This window comes from Centroberyx gerrardi, chromosome 23 (genome assembly GCF_048128805.1).
Source record: "Centroberyx gerrardi isolate f3 chromosome 23, fCenGer3.hap1.cur.20231027, whole genome shotgun sequence".
NCBI lineage: Eukaryota > Metazoa > Chordata > Actinopteri > Beryciformes > Berycidae > Centroberyx > Centroberyx gerrardi.
In genome coordinates this window covers 7,048,348-7,075,523 of record NC_136019.1, presented here as the reverse complement: position 1 = coordinate 7,075,523, position 27,176 = coordinate 7,048,348, and the positions used below count along the sequence as shown (strand labels likewise).

Below are 27,176 nucleotides of genomic sequence, written 5' to 3'. Positions count from 1 at the left end.
GCTAGACCAATATTTTTGGAAAGATGTTAGCTATTCGTGTCTGGCCTGCCATGAATAGCTAGGCTTTTTCTGGCCCTGTATTCATAATCTCTCTCTCTCTCTCTCTCTCATCGTGCTAAAAAGCAGACTCACATAATAACAGCTCCACAGACATGCTGACAGTGTATATGCTAATTAAACTTGCACACTATATTCAGCTTGAGGGGCAATTAAAGATGCAAATGTCAAAAATGATCAAAATTGAAACATCACAAGTGACCCTTTCACTAAGAACTATTCTTCATAAAAGGACAAAAAACCACGATGGGACAACACTCCTCAGAGACTAGTTGGGGCTCATTTATAAATATGTTCTTTGATTTTATCTTAGATTTCTGATCTGATAATGCAGTAATTTCAAAAATTGTGTCAAAATTGACAGAAATACCTGTAGCATTAACACCTTAGGTGAGGGCAGAAATTCGTTTTTTTGTGATATATTTAAAACTGTTTAAAAAAAACAGTTTTAAATATATCACAGAAAATTGGAGAAAATCAACATAACCCATTGTTTTGGAATTTAGATCAATTCAATTCATTCAGATCAACTCACCTTAAAATTCCTAAATGCTTGGATTTAGGATTATAAATGAGCCCCATTGTGCTTTGCTTAGTAGTTTGGCATGCAAATGACCCAAATTAAATTAATGCCATCTAACCCTAGCGACCTCGATATCACAGCAGGTTCGATGCCCCGTCCAAAGGCGGGTTGATTATGCTGAAAATGACCCTGCCTCTCCGCCGTGTAGGAATGGCCACTACTGGCAACCTTTCTGAAGAGCAGGTGCACTGCTCCATCTGTCTTGACGTCTTCACCAACCCCGTATCCATCCCCTGTGGACACAACTTCTGCCAGAGCTGCATCCTGGGATACTGGAAGACCAGCCCTTTGTATCAGTGCCCTATGTGCAAGAAGTCCTTCTACAAAAGGCCCGATATTAGCGTTAACACTGTTCTGAGGGAAATCGCTGAGCAATTCAAAGAGATCAGGGTTAGAAGCGTGGAGCAACAGCAGGAGGTAAAGGCAAACAAGGAGGAGGAACAGGTAAAAGTGGAGAAAGAGAAGAAGTGGACCATGGACAGAAGGAAAAAGGAGGATGAGGAGAGGCTCCTGGAGAAAGACCAGAAGCAGCAGGTTCTGGAGGAGCTGAAACAAAAGCAGGAGGAGGAGAGGAGAAAGAAAGAGGGCTCAAAGGAGAAACCGGCAGAGAAGAAGCCATTCATGGGACTGCAAGAGGAATTACCACCGTTGGTACCTCCGCTGCATGTGCCCAAAACCTCTCCACCGCCATCACCATCATCTCCACCTCCAGGGTGCGAAATGTCACCTCCAGCCACGCCTCAAGGGCCATCACCACCGCTGCCCCAAACGACGCCCCCGCCCTCACCACAAGTTCCCCCGCCTCCAGCTCCCCAAACCTCATCTGCACCACTCATCTGGGAGGAGGTCCTCTGCGATGTGTGCCTGGGGGAAGACAGGCCGAAAGCTGTCAAGTCCTGCCTGGTGTGCCTGACCTCCTACTGCGAGGAGCATCTCAAGTCCCACACGGCCAGGTTCACCAAGCACAAGCTGATGGAGCCTGTCGCCAACATGGAGGACAGGATGTGCCCGAAGCACGAAAGGCTCCTGGAGCTGTTCTGTAAGAAGGATCAAACCTGCGTGTGCGTACTGTGCACCGAGACGGACCATAGGGCACACTACACCGTCCCTGTAGAGAGGGAATGGACAGAGAAAAAGGTGAGAGGGATTTAATGGCTTCTACTCAAATATGCAGATTGGAGTTTTAGTTATACAATCATTTCTCAGACACAGAGCTGCTCTGGAGGCAGAAATAATCTCATTGGTTTAGTTAAACCTCAATGGGTGGAGCCAAAGAACCACAGTTTTTCTGGTAACGAGACTGGTGAAAGTCCAGCGAAAAAAGGCAACGGGCAAGAGAGGAGACATCATACTAAGTTGGTTAGCTAGCCTATCTTATCTTCCAAGTTAAAACTAGCCATACTAGCCTATAGCTATGCTAGTTAGCTAGCCTTCTGACCTTCTAACATCAATACCGTGATCTTGAATGAATGAAAAAATAAGTTATTGCCATTCATATTTGTTTATTTATATTTTGACCAGAGTTCCTACTTTGACATTCAAGTTAGCCAGCTAAGTTGCACTCAGAAAAACTGTGGTTCTTTGGCTCCGCCCATTGAGGTTTAACTCAACCAATCAGATTATTTCTGCCTCCAGAGCAGCTCTGCTTCTGAGAAATGTTTATATAGTCCAATCTGCCACAGAGATCATTTTCTGATGGCGACCAAGCATTTTCTATCTATACTACCCAGTAAAGCAAAACCACTTTCTGTAATACTGACACACCAAACTTTTTCTCTTACTTTTTGTGTTACATAACGTTAAATAACATGAAATACCTCTTCCTATAAGACTACGATTACGATAAAAGTGCAGTTCAGCACAGATGTTTTGATCAAGTTAACAAGTGCGCACTTGTCATTGTCACTGTCATTGCAACCTGCTTGTGAAATCATCTTGTGCAGGCGCAGCTGAAGAGGACAGAAATAGACGTCCAGCAAATGATCCAGGACAGACTGAAGAAAGTGGAGGAGATCAAACACTCTGTGGAGCTCAACAAAGTGAGTCTCATATGGGATCAACATTTCATGGGATCAAATGATCAATTGTCATATGGTTTGCAAGTCTGTATGTGGTATAGTATGCTAATAGTGTCAGTAAGTATATTTACATGGAAATTAATATTCCACTAAAGTAAACAGCATATCCTGTTTACAATAGCCCAGATAAGATTATACCCCAATGATGAGAAACCAAGATATGATAGTTGAGATACGCCCAATATTAGCTGAAATACTGAGGTATATAGGTTCTTTATCCATTTAATATTTGGCCTTTAGCAGTGTAAGTTCTGTTTTCATGATAATATTCAGAATATTCTATTTATTCTTATACGCAGGGATATTTGTGATTGGGATATGAGGAGGCAGAGGAAGAGCTTATCCCAAAAATACCCTATAATTGGGATAAGAGCTGGGATTCAGAATTCAACGTTTATGTAAATGAATTCACTGACAGGTTTTGTTTACATTTGATTACTTTTGATTACAATGTTATGAGGCTATAACAATACCTACTGCAATAGCATTTCTGTCCAGAGAAGACCAAAAAAGACCAAAGCTTGTGTGCTAGAGTTTAAGCTTTGTGTTTTCTGTGTCCCCTGGCTATGATTCCCTAGAAATTATGCAGGATTGACTTATGGCAAAGATAGAGCCTCAACCAAAGCAGGCAGTGGCGAGTGAAGTACAGAGATGTAAAACACTACCACCAAGGGACTCAAGGGGTCGCCAAAGTCATCAAAATTCAAACTGGTATCAGCTCTAAATAAAATGTAATTCAACTGACATCCATGATTGTCACGCTCCACTCCCAGGCGAGCGCCCAGAAGGAGATAGCGGACAGCATGCAGGTCTTCTCGGAGCTGGTGCGCTCCATCCAGAGGACGCAGGCTGAGCTGGTCTTGGCCATAGAGGAGAAGCAGAGGCAGACGGAGAGGTGCGCCGAGGGCCTCATCACCGAACTGGAGCAGGAAATCACTGAGTTGAAGAGGAGGAATACAGACCTGGAAAACGTGGCGCGCACCGACCACATCCATTTCCTACAGGTGAGAGAGCGTTTTGTTTTGACGAGCAAAGTTGGGTGTCACTTTTGTATAAAGTTGCCATATGTGCCAAAGTTATATATTTGGATCATTTCGCCCTAAAAAAAGGCTTTAAAGGTGCGATGTGTAGCATTTTTAAACATCAATGGTCTTGAAGATTGGCCTCTATCTCACACCAGTGGTATTGTTAGTGCTAGTGTTTCTCAAAATTAAGACCACATCTCCCATACACCCTGTTGCTTTCTGTAGAAGACAACTGCTACTTGTCCTTCCTCCGTGGCATCACTCCCTATTTCTCTTTTGCTTTGACAAGAAGGATAAACAAGGTGGAAGTGATGTTTTCATCGACCTTTCACTCGTTCAGACTATCTGTCATTGCAAGGAACTCTGAAAGCTTTAGCTTTGTTTCTGCTGGAACAACAGCGCCCTCTTCCTGTTTTTTTGCCGTAAAGCAATTCATTCAGATTTCCCACCAAATCTGACCCGGTGGCACACAATGCAAAATGCACAGTAGAGGCCGGTAGAGGCTGCCAATCTTCTCAGCAATGGTCTTGTTTGTTTATTTAAATAAGATCATTTGAAGGGTTTAATTCCAAAATACTGTATATCCATTTTGGAAAAAAGTTTACTGATATTTATTGCTTAATATTTCTAAAACACAGATGATTACACAATTACTATATTGTAAAAGTTTCTATATTGTAAGCAAGGGAGCCCATGCTCATTAAAATTGTGTATATCTCATTTTGGATCAAAACCTACTTATATTTCATTTATTGTACTGTATTTCTCTGTAGAGTTTCCCAGCCCTTAGCACTCCTCCATCTGTCAAAGACTGGTCTGGGACCAATGTTCCCACTGACATGTGTGTTGGCATCACCAGGAGAGCTGTGTCCAAACTGCAGGCAACATTAAATGAGATGATAAACAAACTGGCTGAAAGTGGTAGGATTTCCCTAAATAATCCCATAGCCCATTTATGTTTTACTGTTTATTTTTTATATCAAATTGCCTAAAGCTGAACTTAGCATGTCTAAGGATAATTTTTTACTTTGATGTTACAGAGATCAAAAAGATTCTGAAATACACAGGTAAACATTTTTTGCATCCATCACTCTTTTTCACCTTCACCGTTGTACTCACAAATATGGAAAAACTCCTGTTACAATTGGCACTGTGCTAATCACCTTTCTAAGATCTAACAACCCTCACAAAACTCTCTGGTCCTTTTGTATCTTTCTCTTCTTTCAATCCTAGCGGATTTAACTCTGGACCCTGACACAGCCAACCCGTGGCTGCAGCTTTCTCAGGACAGACGTCAGGTGAGGCACCTGGGGGCGTGGCAGGACCTCCCAGACAACCCTGATCGCTTTGACACGGTGGTCATCGTCCTGGGCCACGAGGGCTTCACCTCTGGGAGACATTACTGGGAGGTCCAGGTAGGGGACAAGGACGACTGGTACCTGGGCGTGGCTAGATCCTCTGTCAACAGAAAGGGGAGGATCTCTGTAAGCACCGCCCAAGGCTACTGGGCTCTGGCCATGAAGAAAGGCCAGGAGTACCGGGTGTCAACGTCCCCACCGTTACTGCTGACCCTCGACAACAAGCCCAAACGGGTGGGTGTCTACGTGGACTACGAGGAGGGGCAAGTGTCGTTTTATGACGTGAGGGCCCGGACCCACATTTACACGTTCAAGGATAGATTTATGGAGAAGATCTTGCCCTTCTTTTACCTGTACTGCTGCGACAAAGCCTCTGACACCATGGTGATCTGTCCCGTCAGCGAGAAGACTCTAATTAAGCAAAGCTAAGGAAAAAGTTTGAGAAAAACTGGAAAGCTCTTGTGAGAATGAAAGCTAAACTGTTTTGTGGTAGACAAACCTTTTAAACCTATTTTCATGAAAGACTGTGGTTTGTTGGTTTATTTGTATGTATATTTGTAATAGTGTAGCTTGACAAATATATTAATTGTACATTTTATGCATCTATGTCCAACTCATGCTGCAAAGCCTTGAATGCATGACACTTTACTAAATCATAACTGAAAAGTGAAGAATGAAACAGTTTACTTTTTACTCCTCTGGTTTAATGATTTGCATGTTAATTTGATTTAGCCTCTTTAATGCGCCAAATGTATGTTGAAGAGAAGTGTGTTCATGGTTTACAACAATAAATATCGTGTCAAATGTTCCCAAAATTTCAGAAGCTCTGGTTTAATTTAAGAATATTTAATTCAAGTTGGATTGATGGACTGTTGGAAAATGCTTTAGGTTTCTATTCAGCAAAGTGATGTCACTTTACCACACCCACTCAAGACTGGAGCGACTAGAGCTGCCCCAGCATCTGAGGCTTGTGTTTAACCACTTCCACGTGAGAGATGAAGAGTATCGAATTGTTTGTGGGGCCGTAATTAAGTTCTTGTATGTGTAAGTAGGAAAATCTCCAAACGTTGCAGAAGAGCAATCAAGAGTCGGGTGAGTTATTTTTCCATCCAAATGTGTTCCGTTTTGTTTTGTTCCATTTTTCACAAAATACAGAACATTATGTCTGTATGAATGGATTCGGGGAAGAGATCTGCAAGCTGATTCATGGCAAGTGAGTCATCGGGCGGGGTCAGCATTCACATTGTTAACATCCTAAAAATAGACTTGATTCCAAAGTTGACTATTCATCTAAAATTTTGCCTTATAGTGTCCTTATCTTTGTGTTTATGCCCATCATGTGTCATGCAAACATGGGGCTACAACATACTGTGCATACTGTAAAAGACCTCAAAGACCAGAAACATTCATACAAAGCACATTTCTTCCCGTAGAAATGTCATCACTTAGTATTCACGCCGTATTGCCGGAGGATCAGTTCAAGTGTTCGATCTGTCTGAATGTCTTCAGCGACCCGGTCACCACGCCTTGTGGACACAACTTCTGCATGGCCTGCATCAGCGAGCACTGGGACAACAGCGAGTTATGCCAATGCCCGAAATGTAATAAAAGATTCTACGCAAGGCCCGAGGTCTCCACAAACTCAGTCATGGAGGAGATTTCGGTGCAAATAAAGAAGAGGAAACTTGATGTACCCGAGTGCATTGCCGCAGCTTGGGAGGTGACGTGCGATGTTTGCACGGAAATAAAGCTCAAGGCCCTGAAGTCCTGCCTGGTGTGTCTGACCTCGTACTGCGAAGCCCACCTGGAGCCTCACCAGAGAGTTCCCTCCTTGATGAGACACAAGCTGATCGACCCGGTGGAGAACCTGGAGGAGAGGGTGTGTAAGAAGCACGAGAGATTTCTGGAACGTTTCTGCAGAGACGAACAGTTGTACGTCTGTGTGTTGTGCACTGAGACAGACCACAGAAACCATGACACAGTGCCCGTTGAAGAAGAAGGGGCTCAGCAGAAGGTAAGATATTAATTTATTCAGTTAAATGTGCAGGTGGAAAATATCCCAGAGAGCTTGTGGGTGTGCCTCAAAGGATAGTGGGATTTGATCCAACTTTTCATCTTGAGATTCTATATTTTCTGTCTATAGGAGAAGATTGAGTCCAAAATAGGAGAGATTCAAATGATGATTGAGGAGAGAATGGAAAAGATAGAGGAAATCACACGGTCCCCTGAGATGGGCAGAGTGAGTACTGGGAAAACTTTCTGGATGTTCACAATTTTGTTTTGCCAAAAATGTTGCATTTAATATAAAGCTCCACTAATGACTTGATTTTCTGTTTTTTTATTATTATAGGAGATAGCAAATAAAGAGATGGAAGACAGCAATAAGCTCTTCACTGATCTGATGAGTCGCGTTCAGTCGATGCAGACGACACTGCAGGCGTCTATCGAGGAGAAGCTGAGAAGCTCCCAAAACAAAGCGGACGCAATGATTCAAGAGCTGCAGGAGGAAATCACCGAACTGCAGAGGAGACAGTCGGAGCTGGAGCAGCTCTCACAGACTGAGGACAACCTTCACCTTCTGCAAGTCAGTCAGCACTACTATGAGAAAACAACATACAATAACTCTACAACACTCTACAATAACATTCTTCCTTTCTTTCTGCCTACTTTGTTTCTCTCTCTCTCTCTCTCTCTCTCTCTCTCTATCACCGAGGCAAATGAGGAAAAAATGCTTCCAATGTTCTTGTCACACAATAAGTTGATTAAAGAGCTTATTTGCCAAAAAGATTGTATATTCAAACTTTTTTTTTTTTTTTTCAATGACAGCAGGTCACGTTGCGGAATGACTCTTCGGGTACAGACAGTTGAGATTAAAATAAAACATAATCAAAAATAAACCCATGCCATTCATGATCATGTGTTTCTTAATCATCTTAGACATCCCAGGCCCTCTGCACCCATCCAGCTACCAAAGACTGGTCTGAGATCAGGGTTTACTCAGATGTGTGTGTGGGGATGGTGAGGAGAGCCATGTCTCATCTTGTGAATGCGTTTCAAGCAGAACAGAAAACTCTGACAAACATGGGTGAGCATCTGTCGCATCTGCTTTATCAGTGAAATGTTGCTACAATCTCTGGCTTAAGAGTTTCCCAAATAACTGCTGTGTTGTGTTTGTACATGTTACAGAACTGAACAGAATGAGAGAGTTTAAAGGTGAGATCAGTCACTTTAATTGACTTTTAAAAATGTTATTTGCAATTAATTGCAATTATGGTAATTGAAAATGAGAGCTGCGCTTTAACTAAACTTCTTTTTCTCAGAGTCAGTCACCCTGGATCCGAACACCGCTAGTCGCTACCTCTCTCTTTCTGAGGGCGACACACGTGTGAAAATGTCAAAAACTGCAAATCTGGTGCCTGATAACCCAGAGAGGTTTGACCGTCCCATGGTTTTAGGGAAGAAGGGCTTCAACTCTGGGCGCCATTACTGGGAAGTCCAGGTGGGCCTGAGGAATGACTGGGATGTCGGCGTAGCCAAGGAAACAGTATCCAGGAAGGGAGAGGTCAACGTGACAAGAGAAAATGGGTTCTTTGCCCTGGAAAAGAGTGGCTTTGATTACGAAGTTAACAACACTCCCTACAAAACCCTTCACCTGAATCCCAGGCCAAGAAAAGTAGGAGTTTATGTGGACTATGAGGAAGGCCGGGTCTCTTTCTATGACGTGAATGAGAAGTCACATATTTACTCTTTCAAAGGAGAGTCTTTCACTGAAAAACTGTTCCCCTACTTTTATGTGTACAGCAAGGCAAAAAAATCTGAACCTTTGGTTCTTATAGGAGATTGTACAGCGTATCTCCTCACTCGCATACGCTCTGCCTCTAAAGCTACGGAATAACTGCATAGCGCTGTTGTCAGGTGAAACCTCGCAACTCCAATTAGGTCCTCTATGATTTTATTAAACCCTTTCAAAACACCTTGCATAATTCAAAAGATGCAGGGTCGTTATACTGACAAAAAAAAAAGCATTAAAAAAGGGCTGAAATATGAGATTGATTATCTCTCCCAGTTCTAAAATCAATCATTCATACATAAATGTTATTAATGTTTCATCAATATTATTTTTGCATTTTAATTTAGATGAGGGTATCTGGTCAGCTACATGATTGATAATTTTGTAATTTCCTCATTAACATGTTTTCCTTTTAAAAATGGTTTTAATATATATATATATATATATATATATATATATATATACTTTTTTTTTTGAGGATCTATATATTTTCTTTGTCAAAATAAAGGTTGGTTAAGGAATAAATATATTTTAAGTGTATTATACTGAATTACATTTGCATGAATTGAAGGATTACATCCAATTAGGAAAAACTAAAAAAAAAACCAAAAAAACACTGCATAATTTAAAATATGTCGGGCCGTTAATCTAAAAAAAAAAAAAAAAGGCTGAGATTTGAGATTGATTATCAACATATTGTGGAATCTCCTAGTTCTAAAATTGATCATTCACACATAAATGTTATCAGTTCCCATCAATGTTATCTTTACATGAGTAGGCACAGCAATGAATGTACACAGCTTATTATTTTAATTTAATGGATGCAGGATTCTCATAAAAGTATGGATGGTATCTGGTCAGCTACATTGCAAATAATTTGTAATTTCCTCATTAACATGTTTTCCTTTTTAAATGTATGTTAATATCTTTTGTGAACATTTATCCAATTTGCCCATCAAAATAAAGATTGGATAAACAATATACTCCATATATTATGCATGAGTGCATTTGTATTAGTGCTGAATTATGCATGAGTTCAGTGCTTTTGTTTTGATCGTGTGGACTGTAGATCCAGCTGGTTTGTTATGAGGAACCACACCTGCATTTCCAGGTAGAGTTTATGAGCATGGAGGAAATGACAGAGGGTTTCATAGTCCAACAGTGCCGCCCTCTTTCCCAGTACTGATAGGTGTGTCCGTGCCTAGAGAGGAGGAACGGACCAATAGGAGCGTCACTTTACTCAGCACTGTTAGAGCCACAGAAAAGACAACCTGTTTCTTACACAAGACAGGTAAGTGAACTGTCTATTTCTATTCTAATATTCAGTTCTGTGTATGTAAAGACTTGAGATTTTGTTTATTATTGCTGTAGGCTTTTGTCAAGTGGCAGTGATGACTCATGTTTGTTGACATTCAACGAGAATCTATATTTGTCTGCAGTGAATGTTTTGGATGTAAGTTTTAGTCAGTGGTGGGCATTGTGCTGATTTTTCATAGCTATACATGCAATTTCTGGTAACACTTTTTGGATAGTTCAATGTTAATACTAAACTAACAGATGACAAACAAGAGATGTTCAACAAAGTGTCACTTGCCTATTTGTTCCATCTACAGACTATATAACCCTAACCCTGACCTAAACCTAAAGATTTACCGTAACCCATTGAATATCTATAGACTACTTTTCACACTACTGTGTCACCTGAAACTCACTAGACTTTTTAGTGACGCATTATAGTCACTTGATAGTAAGTTGAATGTCAGTATTGGACCATCCCAAATGAAGTGTGACCAAATTTCTCATCTCTGTTGTTATTTTATTATCTTTTATTGTCTCATTTTGACTCATGTCAAAACGTGACTCCAGAAGTGACGTCTTGTATTCTGACTGTTCCAGAATAACACATTTATCAACAAGTATCAACAGGCCTTAAATCAGGCTAGCTGGCTGTCAGGTGTAGCTGTATTTCTCTGTGCTAAAACGAAAGTCCTTGTTTTCTACAGATACACGTTGAGCAATCAGTGGAATAGTGCACTGCCTTGTCTTGGAAATCTGTGAAAGTTAAAACCAGGCCATATCTGACCTCAAGTGGTGTGAATGTGTGTCTGCGCGCACACACACACACACACACACACACACACCCACACAAAGACAGTCACTGCCTTTTGGCTTAATGTCAGAGCTTCCCAAGTGCTGCATCTGCCTGGATGAATTCACCAGCCCCGTTTCCCTCCCATGTGGACACTGCTTCTGCCTGGGATGTATAGGAGAATACTGGAGGCTCCATGGGGCCTGCCAGTGCCCCCTCTGCAAGGCCTTGTTCCCCACCAGGCCACAACTCAAAATGGACCAAACGCTACCTGCTGGTGCCCTGAGTGAGGACGCAGCTGTCCCTTTAAGAGCTGGAGAAGTGCCTTGCGATCTTTGCCCGGCAAAGCATCGAGCAGTTAAGTCCTGTCTGGTGTGTCTGGCCTCATACTGCGACGCTCACCTGGAGCCTCATTACCGGGATGCGGTGCTTGGGCGCCATCGTCTCATCAGTGTGTTGAAGAACCTGGAGGACTCTGTGTGCCGACTGCATGGGAAGCAGTTAGTCAGGTTCTGCAGGAGCGATCAGACGTGCATCTGCGCCATGTGTGTCCAGACAGACCACAGGGGCCATCACATTGTTTCTATCACCAAGGAAGCTGCAAGGAAGAAGGTAAGGTCTAATCCAGTGATTCTCAACCTTTTTCATATCAAGGACCCCTACTTTAGTGCACATTAGAGCCACGGATTCCCATTTGATGAGATTTTGTCTCTCTGACCTAAATCTGAAAATACTTCTATTGTTCAGATATGATTTTGTCCAGAATTCTATGACTGTTTATAGGTAGAGAGATAACAGAGAAACTATGATCAAAATAGTCATTCTCCTACATTCTCTAATTGTGTTAACTTCTTGTAAATTATATAATGGTGAAGTTTAACACGTTAGTTTAAATCTGCTGGATGGATTTACGGCACAAAATAGGAAGAGGGCGCTGTTCTTCTACTGTAAACAGCAGACAGTGTTCATTCTCTTCAGTGAAGCAAAAGAGAAAACAAAACCACACAGAGGGGACAAGTATCAACATACTCTTTGCAACAGGAAGCAACAAGGTTTATTGGAAATGTGGTCTTAATTTTGAGAAACACAAGCACTAACAACACCACTTGTGTGAGATAGAGACCATCAATCATGTCGACCATGGTCTCACTTGATTATGGTTATTATACAAAGGCATCACAATTAATTAATTAGGTAATGATAAATTTATGTTTAAAAGATTTTACACATCGCACCTTTAAAGAAATTATAGTATTAGTATCAGTATGTACTTTTTCTGCTGATGTATTTAATGTTTTTCCCACAGGCTAAATTAAAAATGAGAAGGATGAAACTTCAGCAGATGATTCAGGAGAGACTGGGTGAAGTTGAATGCATCAAACTATCTGTGGACCTCAATAAAGGAACTGGAGAAAATCAGAAGGAGGCATGGACACAAGCTGAAGGGCTCGTCAAAGAGCTGGAGGAGGAAATCACTGAGCTACAGAGAAGAGACGCTGAGCTGGAGCAGCTCTCTGACACCGAGGACAACCTCCACCTCCTACAGGTCTGGGTTAATGACATTTAAGCACAACGCTGTCTTGTCTTTACAGCGATTTATGCACCTACCTAGACACCTAATGGCTGGTCACAAGTGATGAGGACTGCTTCAAGAGTTGCGGGACAAACTTGTTTTGATCCTGAAAGGATTAATGATATAAACTACAGTGACTGACTAAGAGACTGACATGTCTGGTTTACCGATTGATTGGATTCATATGAATGTATTGCCTATATATTATTCTTTTGGTATTGATCTGTATTTAACAACAACCATGTAACATGCAAATAAAGAAAATGCTATTGACTTGCATAGTATTAGACAGTGTGTAAAAATGTGAGGTAACACTGAAATTTCAATAACTAGATTTTCTTGTTTTATGATTTTTTTTTGTAGCGTTTTAATGTCAAATATGTCTTTTTCTTTTTTTGATGTTTTTGTTAGACCAGATGACTAAATATATGATATTTCAACATATTATGAGCCATGCAAAAAATAAACTGCTTCTTGGGGGTAAGAAAAAGAATAAATAGAAATAAAATGGTTAATGGTAAGTTTTTTAAAAGTTAAGGTAAGAGTTATGCTTTTACCTCAAAAATGAAAATCGAGGATATCATTCACTCTCAGCTTGCCAGTCAGATAGGCTTAGCATTAAGCTAATGACAGGGCTATAAACAAAAAAGAATGAATCAATAGCACAGCAAAGCCTCTTGGCAGGTCAAATGTGTGCTCTGTGTGAACTTGTTGAAAATGCAGCACACCCATGGACAGAGAAACCCTCCCACATCATTTGTTTGCACAATCGGATGCCGACCTGCCTCTTTCATTCAGAAAAGGAAATGACTAGCAGAGCTTTTCAAGAGAAATGAAACTTAACACAGGGAGGAAGAACTGAAATAAGGACACACGCTGGGGGGAGAGAGAGAGATAGACAGAGAGAGAGAGAGAGAGAGAGAGAGAGCGAGACCTGAAGAGCTTTTAGGTAAAGAGCATCTCAACAGCTATAAGGTACAGTAATGGTGCTATTATATTCCATATATAATAAGTAATTTATGAGCATATTCTATGCGTATACAGTTATGTCTTGTATCCTTTGAAATATGCTATCAATTTCCAAAGGGAAGAATGGCAAGCTAATTATTGTCTGTGATTTTTACTCTAAGGTCAAAAACTACTGAGGAAATAAAACCAAGTATTTACAATAAAAGGAGCTTTCTAACTCTGTGATTGTCTGTAGTTTAATAGATTGGGACTTTATAATATGCGGTTAAGTAACAGATTAAATGTTTGTGGTTTCTTGTGTCTCAATCCTTTCGTGACTACCTGGTAGGGCGAGTACACACAGCGCCCAAGGCTGAATTATCCTGTGGGTGTATAACTGGTTATACCTTACAGCTATCACAGTATTAGCGTACACTCAAACATATTTCACTGTTGTGCACAATGCTGAAAGAAAATATGCCTATTGGTAAACATTCAGACTTTTCTAGTGTATTGCATCTCTTTATCTACTAAAACCCTGCTGGTTAAGGTAATCTATGAACTGTATCAGCCTCTATTGGTAACCAATAGGAACTGCAACAATATTGATACAACTTCTCTCCTCCTACACAAGTCTCTGGAACTGCCCCCACCCCTCTCACCCCTCCCGTCTCTTTTTACAGCAGAGACAAGTAAGCTAGCTAATTAGAGATCCATTATTAGATCCAACAGAAACATCCAGTGAAGGGGTAACACATGACGATGTGAAATACTGTAATAACAACAATGCTTTGTCATTTGCTTTTGGCTTAGACCTTAGAACCCATAGAGAGCAAGCAAATACTGGAAATATGCCCTGTTAAACATTGCAAAGTTGCACAAGAGGAAATACAATTCAAATGATAATTGTTAATCATTGTTCACTTAGATAAACATTAATCCTTGAGTGCTCTTCAACTATTGACAACCTTATAACTCCAGCTGTAAAAAGCCACTCTGACCTCATATCTACATCAAAATGTGAAGAATTTGCAGTGTTCTTCAGAAACAAGATTACAGAAATCAGGTTGGCTATAAACCAACCCTCTGCCTTTTCTCACAATAACGATGAATAATTTTGCTGTAGTTGATGATGAAATGCTCAGGAAAGCAGTAATGCACTGAAGTAAGCCTTCCTCCTGCTCACTTGACCCAATCCCCACCACTGTTAAGACAGTGTTTAGAGGAACTGGGTATAAGTTGAGGTCCTACTTGCATTCCCTGGTATCTTGCCTCTGGCACTGAAAGCTGTGATTGTGAAACCTCTCCTCAAGAAAAGTAACCTAGATCCTTTCAAATCTTTCTTTTTTAAGCAAAATCCTTGAGTTTTAAAAAAGCTAAACACTTACTTTACTATTTTCTGTACTTTATTATGGTTATTATGATTATTATTATTGTTATTATTTTTTACTATTAATATTTTTATCATTACTGTGATTATTAATACTATTAATATATTATTCTGATGTTCATTATTGTGTTCTATCGCTTTATTGATCTTCTTATCTTCTTAAGCACTTTGTATTGCTATCTTGCACAAAAGGTGCTATATAAATAAAGTTTGATTGAATGATTGATTTGAGTACACAACAAAAAAGTCATCAGTCATAATAACATAACATAATAATCTGAAACTGAAGCCCCACATGACATCTCTGAGTAACCTTATGCCGCTCTATTCAACCAGATATGGCCTCCTCTCCTGTGCCATCCAGCACTCCAGTGTCACTGGAGCAGCATCTGGCCTGCTCCATCTGCCTGGATGTATTTGAGGAGCCTGTCACTACAGCTTGTGGTCACTCGTTCTGCAAGTCCTGCCTGCGCCGCAACATCGTCTACAACGACTTGATGTGCCCTCTGTGCAAGCAGCATCTGAGTAAAACCCCGGAGGTGAATATTGTCCTGAGGAACCTCGTCCAGCAGCTGAAAAAGACCCCAAAAAAACAGGACGGTGAGTACACTGGGGCGCCCGGTGAGGTGGCCTGTGACATTTGCACCGGAAAAAAGCTTAAGGCTGAAAAGTCCTGCCTTGTGTGTCTTGCCTCATATTGTTCGATCCACCTGGAGGCTCATTCATTAACCAAAAGGCTGAAGGGCCACAGGTTGGTGGAGCCTGTGGAGAACTTGGATGAGAGGGCCTGCCTGACTCATGGTCGCCCCCTAGAGTTGTACAGCCGGAAACAGCAGCGATGCATCTGTGCGCTCTGCATGGAGGAAGGTCTGGAGGTTGTCTCCATGGAAGCGGAGTGGGATATGAAGAAGGTGAAGTAATATATGGGAGACATGTGGGACAAATTATTTACTTGTCATTACTGATTCAAAAGTAGTGTGTATTTTGTTTTAATACGTTATGGTATATTAGTTGTATGCATTAAGTACATGCGTAAAATTACAAACATATCCAAAAAAGGTGCAAATAGACAGCAACCTGATGAAGGCATATAGCCCAAACACACTGATAAAACGTCAAACTGTTTTATTGGTGTGGAGAGAACATTGGATTTTCATTATTTTGTATTACAGTACGTACCATGGAAAGTAAAAAGTTTGATATTGACTTGCATGTTTGTCTGCTACAGGCTGAGCTTGACAACACCAAGGCAGAGTTGCAGCAGAAAATAAAGAAGAGGGAAAATAAGGTGGAGGAGATCAGCACATCTCTGAAGGTTTGCATGGTAAGCTCTATGAGAGACATACTGAAATCCTGAGCTCATGAGATCCTACAAGTCCTAATAGGACTGACCAAAACCAGGATCAAAGGGGGCCAAGTCCAAGTAAAGACCAAAACCAGAAGTAATCAAGTCTTTTTTTCTCTTAGTTTTTTTATATGTTACGTACTCTAGACCACAGGACAGGACACCCCAAGTGAAGTCTTTTTCAACACTCCAGCATTTAAACAGCAAGATATATTAAACAAGTAAACATGTTTTCCCCCACAAATGATGCAGGTACCCCTTGGGCAATCAGTAACAAGATGTGTCATCCCTCCAAATTTCATCAAAATTAGGTGCGATTAACACCTACAGTCCGTTTTCTTTGGTCCAAACTATAGTTCAAAAGTTAGAGATGATTGGAGAATTCTCCAATCACCTCTACCGGAGCAACAGATAACAGAGAATCGCCAATTTTGGGGTTTTATCATGTCCAGGAAGCTACACAACCCAAGGTACTACCAAAGTTCAACATCACTTTAAAACTGTATGGAACAACGATCAAACAATAAACAACATACTCCAACCATGTTTTGGGGTTGTTCCTAGTTGGTACGATTACGTTCTCACTTCTAACGAACCGCACCACAGTCCACTTGGAAGAGGGCTGAGACTCGCATTTTCAGGTGGTCTCAGTGCGGTAATTTGGTACACACCTGAGTTCGAATGGAATTGTTCTCACCTGCCCAAACAACCCGAACTAAAGGAGGAAGCGCTCCAAAGTTTGATTGAAGTGGTCCAAACATTTTTGGTGTGAATGTGCCCCAACAATCAAACAAATGAACAATGCAGTATTTTCTCCCATTTTTAGGACCAGCTGGACAGTGAGTGGTGGGAGATCGATGCTGTGTTCACGGCTGTGATCACCGCTGTAGAGGAAGCCCAGGAGAGAGCTCTTCAGCCACTGAAGGACAGGAGACACGTTGTGGAAAAAGAGGCAAAAGAACTCACAAACGAGCTGCAAGCAGAGATCAGCAGTCTCAGGAAGACCATCTCTGAGCTGGACAACATATCTGCTCTGGAGGATCACATTCATTTTCTGCAGGTGAGAGGAATGGCACTGGTGGTTTTAATGACATATTAATATAGTTACTTTAGCTAACGTTAGCATGCTTGTTACTTAACTTGGCTATAGCCATTGCTACGTTACTTGCTAATGTGTTTTCATACTGTTAGAATACTTGGAACCTGTTTGGAACAGTTACAATATTTTTTAATGTTGCAAAGTTGCAAAGTTATAGAACTGGTCTGGATATCTTAGTTTGCTTACCGCTTAGCTAGCTAGCAAGCATGGATTTCATACTTTTGTGTTGACCCAGAGACATCATGCCTAATGTTGACCCGAGGACATCATGTAGCTATGTCTGAGTGTTGTGTACACAGAGGGTGCATTGTTTCAGGTATTGAACAGTCACACTCCAAATTCTTTAAATTGGTATGCTGCAAGATTCACGCTTTTTGGATTTCGGTGACATCTGTGGTGCTAAGCGCTCATTGCTGTGGTGTTTCTGCACTGCACGTCCCACAGATCACCTGTCAATCAAACAGTGTTTTCAGTTCTGTGAGGTCTTTTTCCTTGGATTTTCTGTTGATAAAGTTTGGGTTTCTGTAGGGACCACTATTTTCTTTGTCCGTTCAAGAAAGCTGCAGAGGTTTTCTTCCATTCATTCCAAACAAATCACTGTTGCCGCTGCCAGAAAAATAGAATACACTTCCTGTGTGCCAGTGGATTTCTCCCAGGAAAGACCTACCTTAAACCGGGTGTTTAGAACAGCAAATGTAAGAATATGTATGAAAATGTCACCAACTTTAACTTGACTATTAAAATGGACTCGTATGCTCCCTCATTATATGTAATAAAAAGTGAAAATGACAACTATCTAATTGGTTTTGCTCTCATTTGTGTCCTCTGCTGGCTTGTATATCTCTTTATTTTCCTACTGTTTTTGTCCTTTCTGCTTCTGCTTTCTGCTTCTTTGTTTGTCATCTTTTGTTGTTGGTGCATCTGTCTGTCTCTCTCTCTCTCTCTCTCTCTCTCTCTCTCTCTCTCTCTCTCTCATGCTCAGACCTACCCATCTTTTTCAGATCAAGATGACGGCAGAGATTGGACAGAGGTAGCTCTTGATACGTCACTCTCCTTTGGCGCCATGAGAAAAATCACAACCACCATGATGGAACAAATTCAAGAGAAACTTGAGAAGCTGACCTCCATTGGTAAGAGATGAAATATGAAGGTAAATGGTACTCAAACTATTTGTAAAGGTAGGCCTAAATGTTCTAATACTATTGTTTTACTTCACAGAACTTCAGAGATTTCCAAAGTTTGCAGGTGTGTTGCATACTTTATGTTTTCTAAATATCTTACAAAGGATAGACTTTCAAATTTGTTCTATCACATCATACAATAATTTTCCATATATGGTTTGCAGTGGATGTAAAGCTGGACCCAACCTCTGCACACACACACCTTATTCTGTCAGATGATGGGAAGGAAGTGAGAGACGGAGGTGAGATCCAGGAAGTACCTGATGCTCCGGAGAGATTTGATCTCTTTGGCAGTGTCCTGGGTCTCAACAAGTTGAACTCTGGGAAGTCATACTGGGAGGTAGAAGTCACCAACAAGACAGGGTGGGATTTGGGGATTGCAAGCAGTGACGCAAACCACAAGGGGGAACTATCCCTGAGCCCAGACAACGGTTACTGGGTTACTGTACATTATGAGGACAAACAGTATGCAGCCATGACAGACCCACCAATTCGCCTTAACCTGATAGAGAAACCTCAGAAGGTGGGAATGTTTGTGGATTACGAAGAAGGCCTTGTGTCCTTTTATGATGTGAAGGCTTGTTCTCATATGTACTCTTTTACTGAGTGTTTGTTCACTGGCGAGCTCTACCCATATCTCAGTCCACATCTTAAAGAAAATGAGAAAAACTGTGATCCTCTGATCATCTCTGCTGTGAAACACCGTTAGAGATTCTTCATGTCATGAAGAATGTGTGTGTGTTTGCAGGTGTGTTACTGGTGTGTTGTAGGAGTTCTAATGCATAGGATCTGCAATACAAGAAAAATTCTAAATTATCACTTATATTCACAGTAATGCAATCAAGTCTGTTTAAAAAAAGCAAGTAACGTCTGCTGGAGTTTGTTTATGATAGATTTTAAATTCATAAATGAAAATGATTTTGATGTGTTCCAACGAGTTAAACATGCTGGAACCAAATGCAGCTAAGTTGTAGCAATGGGATGTCATCCTGTTCTTTCACTTGAAAAACTATAATCGTCTAATGGCAGAAACCCCAGATCCCAGAAGTTTTTGAGATACTGTATCTTAACTAACAAAACAGACAAATAGACAGACAGGGTTGAAAACATAAACATAATAACCTTCCAATTTTGTGGGTGGGGGTGATAAAATTTGGCTACGTTTTTCCTCTGCAAACTAAAACAAAATTGTGTCTCCAAGACAGATTTTGAAGAGGGGAAAGTATGGTTATGGCAGCCAATCAGCGATATAGGCTATAGTCCCTAAAACCCATAATTTCAATCAGGGATGAGTCCAATAACTGATCAGTAAATTCATTTGTGGAGGTGCTGCAGGGCCCAGCCCTGACTATACACATACTTTTTCTTCAAGTAGATAGTATATCTCTTTTGACTGTTACTCTGCTAAGCTGGGCCAAGGGATGGCCACATATGGTGCCTGGTCGACACTTAGAAGGACTCATATAAGGCTAGAATGACAAGGTTAGATCCAGAAGTGCAATAGTTTTGCATTGTGTCGTGGCATCTCCCTGCAGAGAGACAAAGTGGGATACCGGCTTGGTCGTGCTGTGGGTGCATTTTTGGGGGTCCCTGCTCTTGCTTTGAATGGTTCTAAAAAATTATGCTTGCACGGAGTGATCGAAATAGAGCCTGATGACAAAATAAAGTCTGCATTTACATTTATTCTCAATAAAAACTTTCATACTCAATATGTGAGTTGTCTGACTGAAATGAAATAAACCACAGTGACTGGTGATGCACTGATGTTTCTGATTGACAAGATTCTGAGCCATCATTTCAGAAGTGAGGGGGACAGGCTTGGTTCAAGACTAATTTTATTTTTTCATTTGTTTATTTATTTACCAGCTTTGTGGAATGACCCTGCCCAATTAGATTTGTAAGTGTATCCTGCAAAAAGATTCAAATAATCAATGAGATACTGTAGGCCTATTCTGCTCCCTGCTCTTCCTATTAACAGTGCAGGAAAAAATGCTGAAAATGAGTTTGTATGAGTGAAAATTGACAAGCCTATCCCTATAATTGTAATGAATGCCTTGATTGTCAACCAGCTAACTGTATAAAGCCTATCTGTAACAAGTTAAATCAAGCAGAATATTAACTTTATTGTCATCTAATCCTATAGCAATTTGGCCAGCTAGTTACTCCTCACCAGTGCAGAATCAGCTGCTGCTCCCTGCTCCTCCTATTAAAAGGGCAAAGCAATGGTAAAATTTACAGAAATTGATAAAACTATCCCTAAAAGGTATTAATACCATGACTGCCCACCAGCTAACTGTATAAAGCCAAGCTAAATAGCTAGCTAATAATGGCTAATACCAGAAAATCTTAGCTATTTCCTTTGACCATGGCCTACTGCCCCCTGCTCTGCTTCCTGCTCTTCCTATTGTCAGTACAGGAAAATAATAAGTACCACACAATGTTGGAATTTGGACTACCATTTGAAAAGACTATGCCCTACATACAGTATATACTATGGCTCAGAGAGCTTTGAAAAATAAACAAATAAAAAACAAAAAATGATTAATGTAAGTTTATTTGGAGTTATGCTTTTAGCTGAAAAATGGAAAGGATATCATTCACTCTCAGCTTGTCAGTCAGATAGGCTTAGCATTAAGCTAATGGCAGGGCTATAAACAAAAAAGAATGAATCAATATCACAGCAAAGCTTTTTGGCAGGTCTAATGTGTGCTCTGTGTATTGTTCAAAACTTGTTCAAAATGCAACACACCCATGGACAGAGAAACACACCCACATCATTTGGTTGCTGAGCTGCCTCATCCCCCATCCATTCCATAAAACCACGTGACTGGCAGAGCTTTTCAAGAGAAATGAGACTTAACACAGAAAGAACAAGGAAGAACGCATGCAAGGACATACACTGCGAGAGAGAGAGAGAGAGAGAGAGAGAGAGAAGACCCAAGGAGCTGTAAGGAAAGGAGAATACATATGGTAAGTACATGTGATTTTTAAGGTCAAAAGTAGTATGTTAAGTAAATAAGGAAATTAAAGCAACACATTTACAATAGAAGATGCTTTTCAATTTATTTTTACTTACTTTTACGTGCTTATTGCAAGAATGACTGCCATTTAAGATATTGCTCAATAAAACTCCAGTGTGACTGTCTGTATATTATAGACTGGGACTTCATACTTCAATGCGAAGTTAGGTAACAGATTTAATGTTTATGTTTTCTTCTGTCTCAATGCTTTCGTGACTGCCTGCTAGGGTGAGTACACACAGCGCCCACGGCTGAATTAGCCAGTGGGTGTGTAGCGATAGTTACACATGGTAACTCTAGTTCTATGATCACAGGTGGAGCCCTCCAACGGGGCTCTATTGGCTTAGCCACTCATCTAGTTGCCTCAGCACACTGAAGATTTGCATGCACGTGCTGATCCAATCAGGTAAGCCTATTCAACCCCATGGGGCTCCACCTATCCACCGCTCCCCAGAGCTGCAGTTGGAATGCAATGACAGCAAGGCAGAACGCAACAGCATTGTTTATAACAATAAGCATTTTACCCCTTCACTAAAACCGCTACATCCTTTAACCATCCTCATGATGCTACCTGTGCGCTGTCATCTCTGTGTTTGACAAGAGACAGACATGAGTAGCAGGCTAACCATCTCTCTCGGGCCCACACTCCATCGGCTAGTTAGGCTTGAATGTTGAATGCAGCGAGCTCTCACAGAGAACACCACTGATTGGCTGAGCACATGCATGCAAACATTCAGTGGGCTGAGGCAACTAGATGAGTGGCTAAGCCAATAGAGCCCAGAGGAATGAGCTTCATGGCAATACAGCCAGTAGAGAGCAAGCAAATACTGGAAATATGCCTGTTAAATATTAAAAAGTTGCAAGTACAAGTACTCACAATTCAAATGATCATTGTTAATTATTCAACCAGATATGGCTTCCGCTCCACCATCCAGCATGCCTGCCTCACTGGACCAGCATCTAACCTGCTCCATCTGCATGGATGTATTTAAGGATCCTGTCGCTACGGCTTGTGGCCACTCCTTCTGCAAGTCCTGCCTGGACTGCAACATCAACTACAATGACACGAGCTGCCCTCTGTGCAAGCATGATCTGAGGAAAACCCCAGAAGTAAATATTGTCCTGAGGAACGTCGTCGAGCAGGTGAAAAAGTCCCAGGAAAAACAGGACAACGAGTACACTGGGGCGCCTGGCGAGGTGGCCTGTGACATTTGCACTGGAAGAAAGCTTAAGGCTGAGATGTCCTGCCTTGTGTGTCTTGCCTCATTTTGTTCGACCCACCTGGAGGCTCATTCTTCAACTCAAAGGATGAAGGGCCACAGGTTGGTGGAGCCTGTGGAGAACTTGGATAAGAAGGCCTGCCTGACTCATGGTCGCCCCCTAGAGTTGTACAGCCGGAAACAGCAGCGATGCATCTGTGCGCTCTGCATGGAGGAAGGTCTGGAGGTTGTCTCCATGGAAGCGGAGTGGGATATGAAGAAGGTGAGGTAATATATGGGAGGCCGTGTGGGACAAATTATTTATTTATTGCTGTTACTGTTTCAAGTCTAAAAAGTAATATGTATTTTGTTTTATTATGTTACGGTAAATTAGATCAATGCGTTGCCTGAGACATATATTCCAAACATAATTATGAGATGTGGAACAATTTTATTTGTGTGCTATTTTGTATTACAGTACGTACCATGGAAAGTAGAAAGTTTGATATTTACTTGCATGTTTGTCTGCTACAGGCTGAGCTTGACAACACAAAGACAGAGTTACAGCAGAAAATCCAAAAGAGGGAAAAGAAAGTGGAGGAGATAAGCACATCTCTGAAGGATTGCATGGTAAGCTCTATGGGAGACATACTGAAATCCTGAGATCATGAGATCCTAGAAATATTTGTAGGACTGAAAGACCAGGATCAAAGTCCAAGTAAAGACCAAGACAAGAGCGAGTCAAGTCTTTTTCAACACCATGACATTTAAAAGGAAGGATATGTTAAACAAGTAAACATGTTGTCCCCCACAAATGACCCAGACACCCCTTGGGCCAAACAATGCAAAACGCATTTTGTTATGGACTTTCAAATTTTGACATTTTGACGATTAATTATAGCACCCTCTTCATGCCATTCAGTGTATTTTTTTTAAATGCCAGAAAACAGGGCCAAAATGTATCATCCCTTAAAGTTTTGTCAATATCGCACCAGTAGTATCTGAGATATCATGAGTTAATTGTTTTTTTTACCTTTAATTGTGGCGCCCCTATTAGGCCAATCAGTGTATCAATTTGTAAGGACAGCTAGAAGTGTGAAACAAATTTTGTTTCAATCAGACTTACAGTGTAGGAGTTATGGCCTATCAAATTTAAAAAATGTTTACCTTTAATTATAGCGTCGCCATTAGGCCAATAATGTTCTTAAATGCCAGACTACAGTGCAAACATTTGTCATCCCTCCAAATTTAATCAAAATCAGACCAGTGGTGTCTGTGATATCACATTTGAGTTATAAATTTTGAACTTGAATAATAGCGCCCCCATTAGGCCAATCTGTATTTTAAATTCTACGAAGATGCATCACCCCTGCAAGTTTCATCAAAATCAGACCAATGGTGCCTTAGCCCAATTCATAGGACAGGGAGGAACAAAAAAATATGTTTGTAATATATCAATTTTTGGAAATCAATAAGATGAAACAAACAAGTGGACAATCCTGCATTTTCTCCCATCGTTAGGACCAACTGGAGACTGATTGGTGGGAGATTGACGGTGTGTTCACGGCTGTGATCGCCGCTGTTGAGGAGGCCCAGAGGAGAGCTCTTCAGCCGCTGAAGGACAGGAGAGACGTTGTGGAGAGAGAGGCAAAAGAACTCACAGACAAGCTGCAAGCAGAGATCAGCAAACTCAAGAAGGCCATGTCTGAGCTGGACGACGTATCTGCTCTGGAGGATCAAATCGATTTTCTGCAGGTGAGAGGAAAATTGAAACCTAACCCTTTAGATGAGACATGTTTTCAGATCTCAGTATCTAAAGACTGTGAATCTGAATGTTGTGTACACTCACAGTTGAAGATGCGAGAGGGTGTGTTGTTTCAAGTGCTGCACAATAGTCACACTCCAAATACTTAAAGTGGTAATCCATGCGATTCACACTTTTTTGATTTTGGCCTTATTTTTGGTGCTATGGGGTTATTGCTGTGGTGTTTTTGCACTACATTTCCCAGAGATAACTTGGCAATCAAACAGTGTGGGTGGTACTATGACGTCTTTTTCCTTGGATTTTCTGTTGATGAAATTTAAATTTCTGTAGGTACCGCTCTTGTCTTTGTCTGTTCATGCAAACTACCAAGGATTTCTGCTATTTATCCCAAACAAACCACTGTTGCTGCTCACACTAAAACACATCACTTTGCGCATACCAGAGAATCTTTCCTGGGAAAGACTTAACTTAAACCAAGTGTTCAGAACAACAAATGTAAAAGTTTTCATGAGCCGGGTATAGGTTGTGTCAATCAGCAATAAAAAGTAGCAAAAAAGAGATTTATTTATCTGAAAATGTCACAATTATGACTTTATGTTGACAATACAAATGGACTTGAATGCTACCTCGTAAGTAATTACAATGGCGGACAGTGACCAAGATGGAATATTATCACGTCTTTCCTATTGTAATTATTTTGCTTGCTCTCATATCTGTCCTCTCTGCAACTTTTTGTCTTCCTATCTCTCTGTCTGTCTTTCTGCCTACCTGTTTGCTTGTCTGTCAATTGGTCGGTCTGTCTGTTGGCTGATCTGTCTCTCTCTCTCTCTCTCTCTCACTGTCTGTCTCTCTCTCTGTCTCTCTCTCTCTCTCACTCAGACCTACCCATCTCTTTCAGGTCTGGTTGATCACAGAGACTGGACAGAGGTAGCTCTTGATATGTCACTCTCCTTTGGCACCATGAGAAAAATCACCACAACCATGATGGAGCAAATTCAGCAGGACCTGGAGAAGCTCACATCCATTGGTAAGAGATGAAATATAAAGGTAAATGGTAGTAAAGGTATTTGTAAAGGTAGGCCTAAATGTTCTAATGCAATTGTTTCACTTCACAGAACTTCAGAGAGTTCCAACGTTTTCCGGTGAGTTGTATACTCTTTTTTCTAAATATCTTACAAATGACAGACTTTCAAGTTTATTGTATCAGATCATAAAATAATTTTCCATATATGGTTTGCAGTGGATGTAACGCTGGACCCAACCACCGCACACACACGTCTCAGCCTTTCTGATGATGGGAAGGAAGTGGGAGACAGAGGCGAGATCCAGGAAGTACCTGATGCTCCGCAGAGATTTGATCTCTTTGGCAGCGTCCTGGGTCTCAACAAGTTGAACTCTGGGAAGTCATACTGGGAGGTAGAAGTCACCAACAAGACAGGGTGGGAGCTGGGTGTGACAAGAGGCAATGCAAACCGCAAGGGGAAACTCTCCCTGAACCCAGACAACGGATACTGGGTTACTGTACATTATGATGACAAACAGTATGCAGCTATGACAGCTCTACCAATTCGCCTTAACCTGAAAGAGAAACCTCAGAATGTGGGAGTGTTTGTGGATTACGAAGAAGGCCTTGTGTCCTTTTATGATGTGAAGGCTCGTTCTCACATCTACTCTTTTACCGGGTGCTCGTTCACTGGGGCGCTCCACCCATATCTCAGTCCACATCTTAAACACAATGACAAAAACTCTGATCCTCTGATCATCTCTGCTGTGAAACAACGTTAAAGATTATGTCATGAATGTCTGTGTGCGTGTTTTGCAGGTGTGTTACTGGTGTGTTTTTAGGAATTCTAATGCTCTGTAAGATCTACAATGCAAAAAAAAAAATCCTTTCTATGTCAAACCTTAGCTTTTATTTTTCATCTTTTTCTAGCACGTACATATAACATATGCCATTTAGTGGAAACTTTTGTCTAAATCTCCTTATAGCTCCTTTCAGTACTATGATTGCATAACATTTTTAGCATGGGTGGCCCCAAATGTTCAGCTGTAGAGCCTGTGGTGCTGCAGTGGGGGGAATAGTGGTACTGATCTGCCCGGGGCCCCAAGCTGAGGAGAAGGAGGCTGAGGAAAGGCCCCTAAGGTATCTGGACTGCATTTCTGTATGTGGTCCTTCTGTATGTGTATATTTCTAACTATTGATTACTCTCATTTCACACTACTGTACACTACTGTCTAATGGCGGAAATCCCAGATTCCAGAGGGTTTTGAAATATCTTTGCTAAAGCACAGCCAAACAGGGGTGAAAACATAACCCCCTTCCAACGTAATAAAATTTGGCTAGGTTTTTCCTGTGCAGACTAAAACAAAATTGTCTTTCCTAGGTAGACAAGTATGTATGTTAGTGTTATCAGCCTAGTACCTAACACCCATAATTTCAATTAGGGTGACCCCAATAGACCCCACTACTCTCTAACCTAAGATCGTGCTAGGTATCTTGTCAGAGCTCTACCACTCTGCCTCCTGCACTCCTCACTCTTGGTTGCTTGTGATGACGATCTAGGAATAGAAGCTTACTGTCGCACTCTATCAATTGTCACTCTGGATAACAGTGTCAAATAAAGGCCTAAAATGATACAGATATGCAAAGTATTGTATGTTTGTAAGCTGTTGTTT

The 27,176-nt window shown here is 41.1% G+C and overlaps 5 protein-coding genes across 6 annotated transcripts; all 5 read left to right on the top strand.

The window, feature by feature from the left end:
- The first annotated feature begins 790 nt into the window (after positions 1-790).
- Positions 791-5,859, top strand: LOC139920840 (E3 ubiquitin-protein ligase TRIM39). Its single transcript, XM_078281824.1, has 6 exons — positions 791-1,777; positions 2,584-2,679; positions 3,492-3,722; positions 4,517-4,664; positions 4,784-4,810; positions 4,977-5,859. Exons 1-6 carry the CDS (start codon positions 791-793, stop codon positions 5,528-5,530), a joined length of 2,043 nt encoding a protein of 680 aa, XP_078137950.1. The 3' UTR covers positions 5,531-5,859.
- A 230-nt stretch (positions 5,860-6,089) lies between these two features.
- LOC139920858 (E3 ubiquitin-protein ligase TRIM39-like) lies at positions 6,090-9,039 on the top strand. The gene is made up of 7 exons (XM_071910945.2): positions 6,090-6,193; positions 6,535-7,115; positions 7,245-7,340; positions 7,452-7,685; positions 8,039-8,186; positions 8,288-8,314; positions 8,422-9,039. Exons 2-7 carry the CDS (start codon positions 6,537-6,539, stop codon positions 8,994-8,996), a joined length of 1,659 nt encoding a protein of 552 aa, XP_071767046.1. The 5' UTR covers positions 6,090-6,193; positions 6,535-6,536; the 3' UTR covers positions 8,997-9,039.
- A 1,096-nt stretch (positions 9,040-10,135) lies between these two features.
- On the top strand, positions 10,136-13,046 carry LOC139920832 (E3 ubiquitin-protein ligase TRIM47-like). Of its 2 annotated transcripts, XM_078291567.1 has the most exons (3): positions 10,136-10,182; positions 10,895-11,592; positions 12,287-13,046. In XM_078291567.1, exons 2-3 carry the CDS (start codon positions 11,065-11,067, stop codon positions 12,545-12,547), a joined length of 789 nt encoding a protein of 262 aa, XP_078147693.1. In that variant the 5' UTR covers positions 10,136-10,182; positions 10,895-11,064; the 3' UTR covers positions 12,548-13,046. The 2 variants fall into 2 exon arrangements, with proteins under 2 accessions (XP_078147693.1, XP_071767014.1); XM_071910913.2 differs by lacking the exon at positions 10,136-10,182 and having other exon boundaries at positions 10,761-11,592.
- A 26-nt stretch (positions 13,047-13,072) lies between these two features.
- LOC139920859 (E3 ubiquitin-protein ligase TRIM21-like) lies at positions 13,073-20,270 on the top strand. The gene is made up of 7 exons (XM_078291559.1): positions 13,073-13,528; positions 15,228-15,802; positions 16,120-16,215; positions 17,063-17,296; positions 18,318-18,465; positions 18,554-18,580; positions 18,681-20,270. Exons 2-7 carry the CDS (start codon positions 15,230-15,232, stop codon positions 19,223-19,225), a joined length of 1,623 nt encoding a protein of 540 aa, XP_078147685.1. The 5' UTR covers positions 13,073-13,528; positions 15,228-15,229; the 3' UTR covers positions 19,226-20,270.
- Positions 20,271-22,448: 2,178 nt separating this feature from the next.
- Positions 22,449-27,135, top strand: LOC144537837 (E3 ubiquitin-protein ligase TRIM21-like). Its single transcript, XM_078291560.1, has 6 exons — positions 22,449-23,018; positions 23,270-23,365; positions 24,257-24,490; positions 25,380-25,527; positions 25,616-25,642; positions 25,741-27,135. The coding sequence occupies exons 1-6, from the start codon at positions 22,449-22,451 to the stop codon at positions 26,283-26,285; spliced, it is 1,620 nt and encodes a 539-aa protein (XP_078147686.1). The 3' UTR covers positions 26,286-27,135.
- The last annotated feature ends 41 nt before the right edge of the window (positions 27,136-27,176 follow it).

Coding starts and splice junctions, on each gene's coding strand:
- LOC139920840 (XM_078281824.1), top strand. CDS start 791: ATGGCCACTACTGGCAACCTTTCTGAAGAGCAGGTGCACTGCTCCATC. Junction 3,723..4,516: donor ACCACATCCATTTCCTACAG/GTGAGAGAGCGT, acceptor ATTTCTCTGTAG/AGTTTCCCAGCCCTTAGCAC. Junction 4,665..4,783: donor AAACAAACTGGCTGAAAGTG/GTAGGATTTCCC, acceptor TTGATGTTACAG/AGATCAAAAAGATTCTGAAA.
- LOC139920858 (XM_071910945.2), top strand. CDS start 6,537: ATGTCATCACTTAGTATTCACGCCGTATTGCCGGAGGATCAGTTCAAG. Junction 7,686..8,038: donor ACAACCTTCACCTTCTGCAA/GTCAGTCAGCAC, acceptor TAATCATCTTAG/ACATCCCAGGCCCTCTGCAC. Junction 8,315..8,421: donor CAGAATGAGAGAGTTTAAAG/GTGAGATCAGTC, acceptor TCTTTTTCTCAG/AGTCAGTCACCCTGGATCCG.
- LOC139920832 (XM_078291567.1), top strand. CDS start 11,065: ATGTCAGAGCTTCCCAAGTGCTGCATCTGCCTGGATGAATTCACCAGC. Junction 11,593..12,286: donor AGGAAGCTGCAAGGAAGAAG/GTAAGGTCTAAT, acceptor TTTTTCCCACAG/GCTAAATTAAAAATGAGAAG.
- LOC139920859 (XM_078291559.1), top strand. CDS start 15,230: ATGGCCTCCTCTCCTGTGCCATCCAGCACTCCAGTGTCACTGGAGCAG. Junction 16,216..17,062: donor CATCTCTGAAGGTTTGCATG/GTAAGCTCTATG, acceptor TCCCATTTTTAG/GACCAGCTGGACAGTGAGTG. Junction 17,297..18,317: donor ATCACATTCATTTTCTGCAG/GTGAGAGGAATG, acceptor TCTCATGCTCAG/ACCTACCCATCTTTTTCAGA.
- LOC144537837 (XM_078291560.1), top strand. CDS start 22,449: ATGGCTTCCGCTCCACCATCCAGCATGCCTGCCTCACTGGACCAGCAT. Junction 23,366..24,256: donor CATCTCTGAAGGATTGCATG/GTAAGCTCTATG, acceptor TCCCATCGTTAG/GACCAACTGGAGACTGATTG. Junction 24,491..25,379: donor ATCAAATCGATTTTCTGCAG/GTGAGAGGAAAA, acceptor TCTCTCACTCAG/ACCTACCCATCTCTTTCAGG.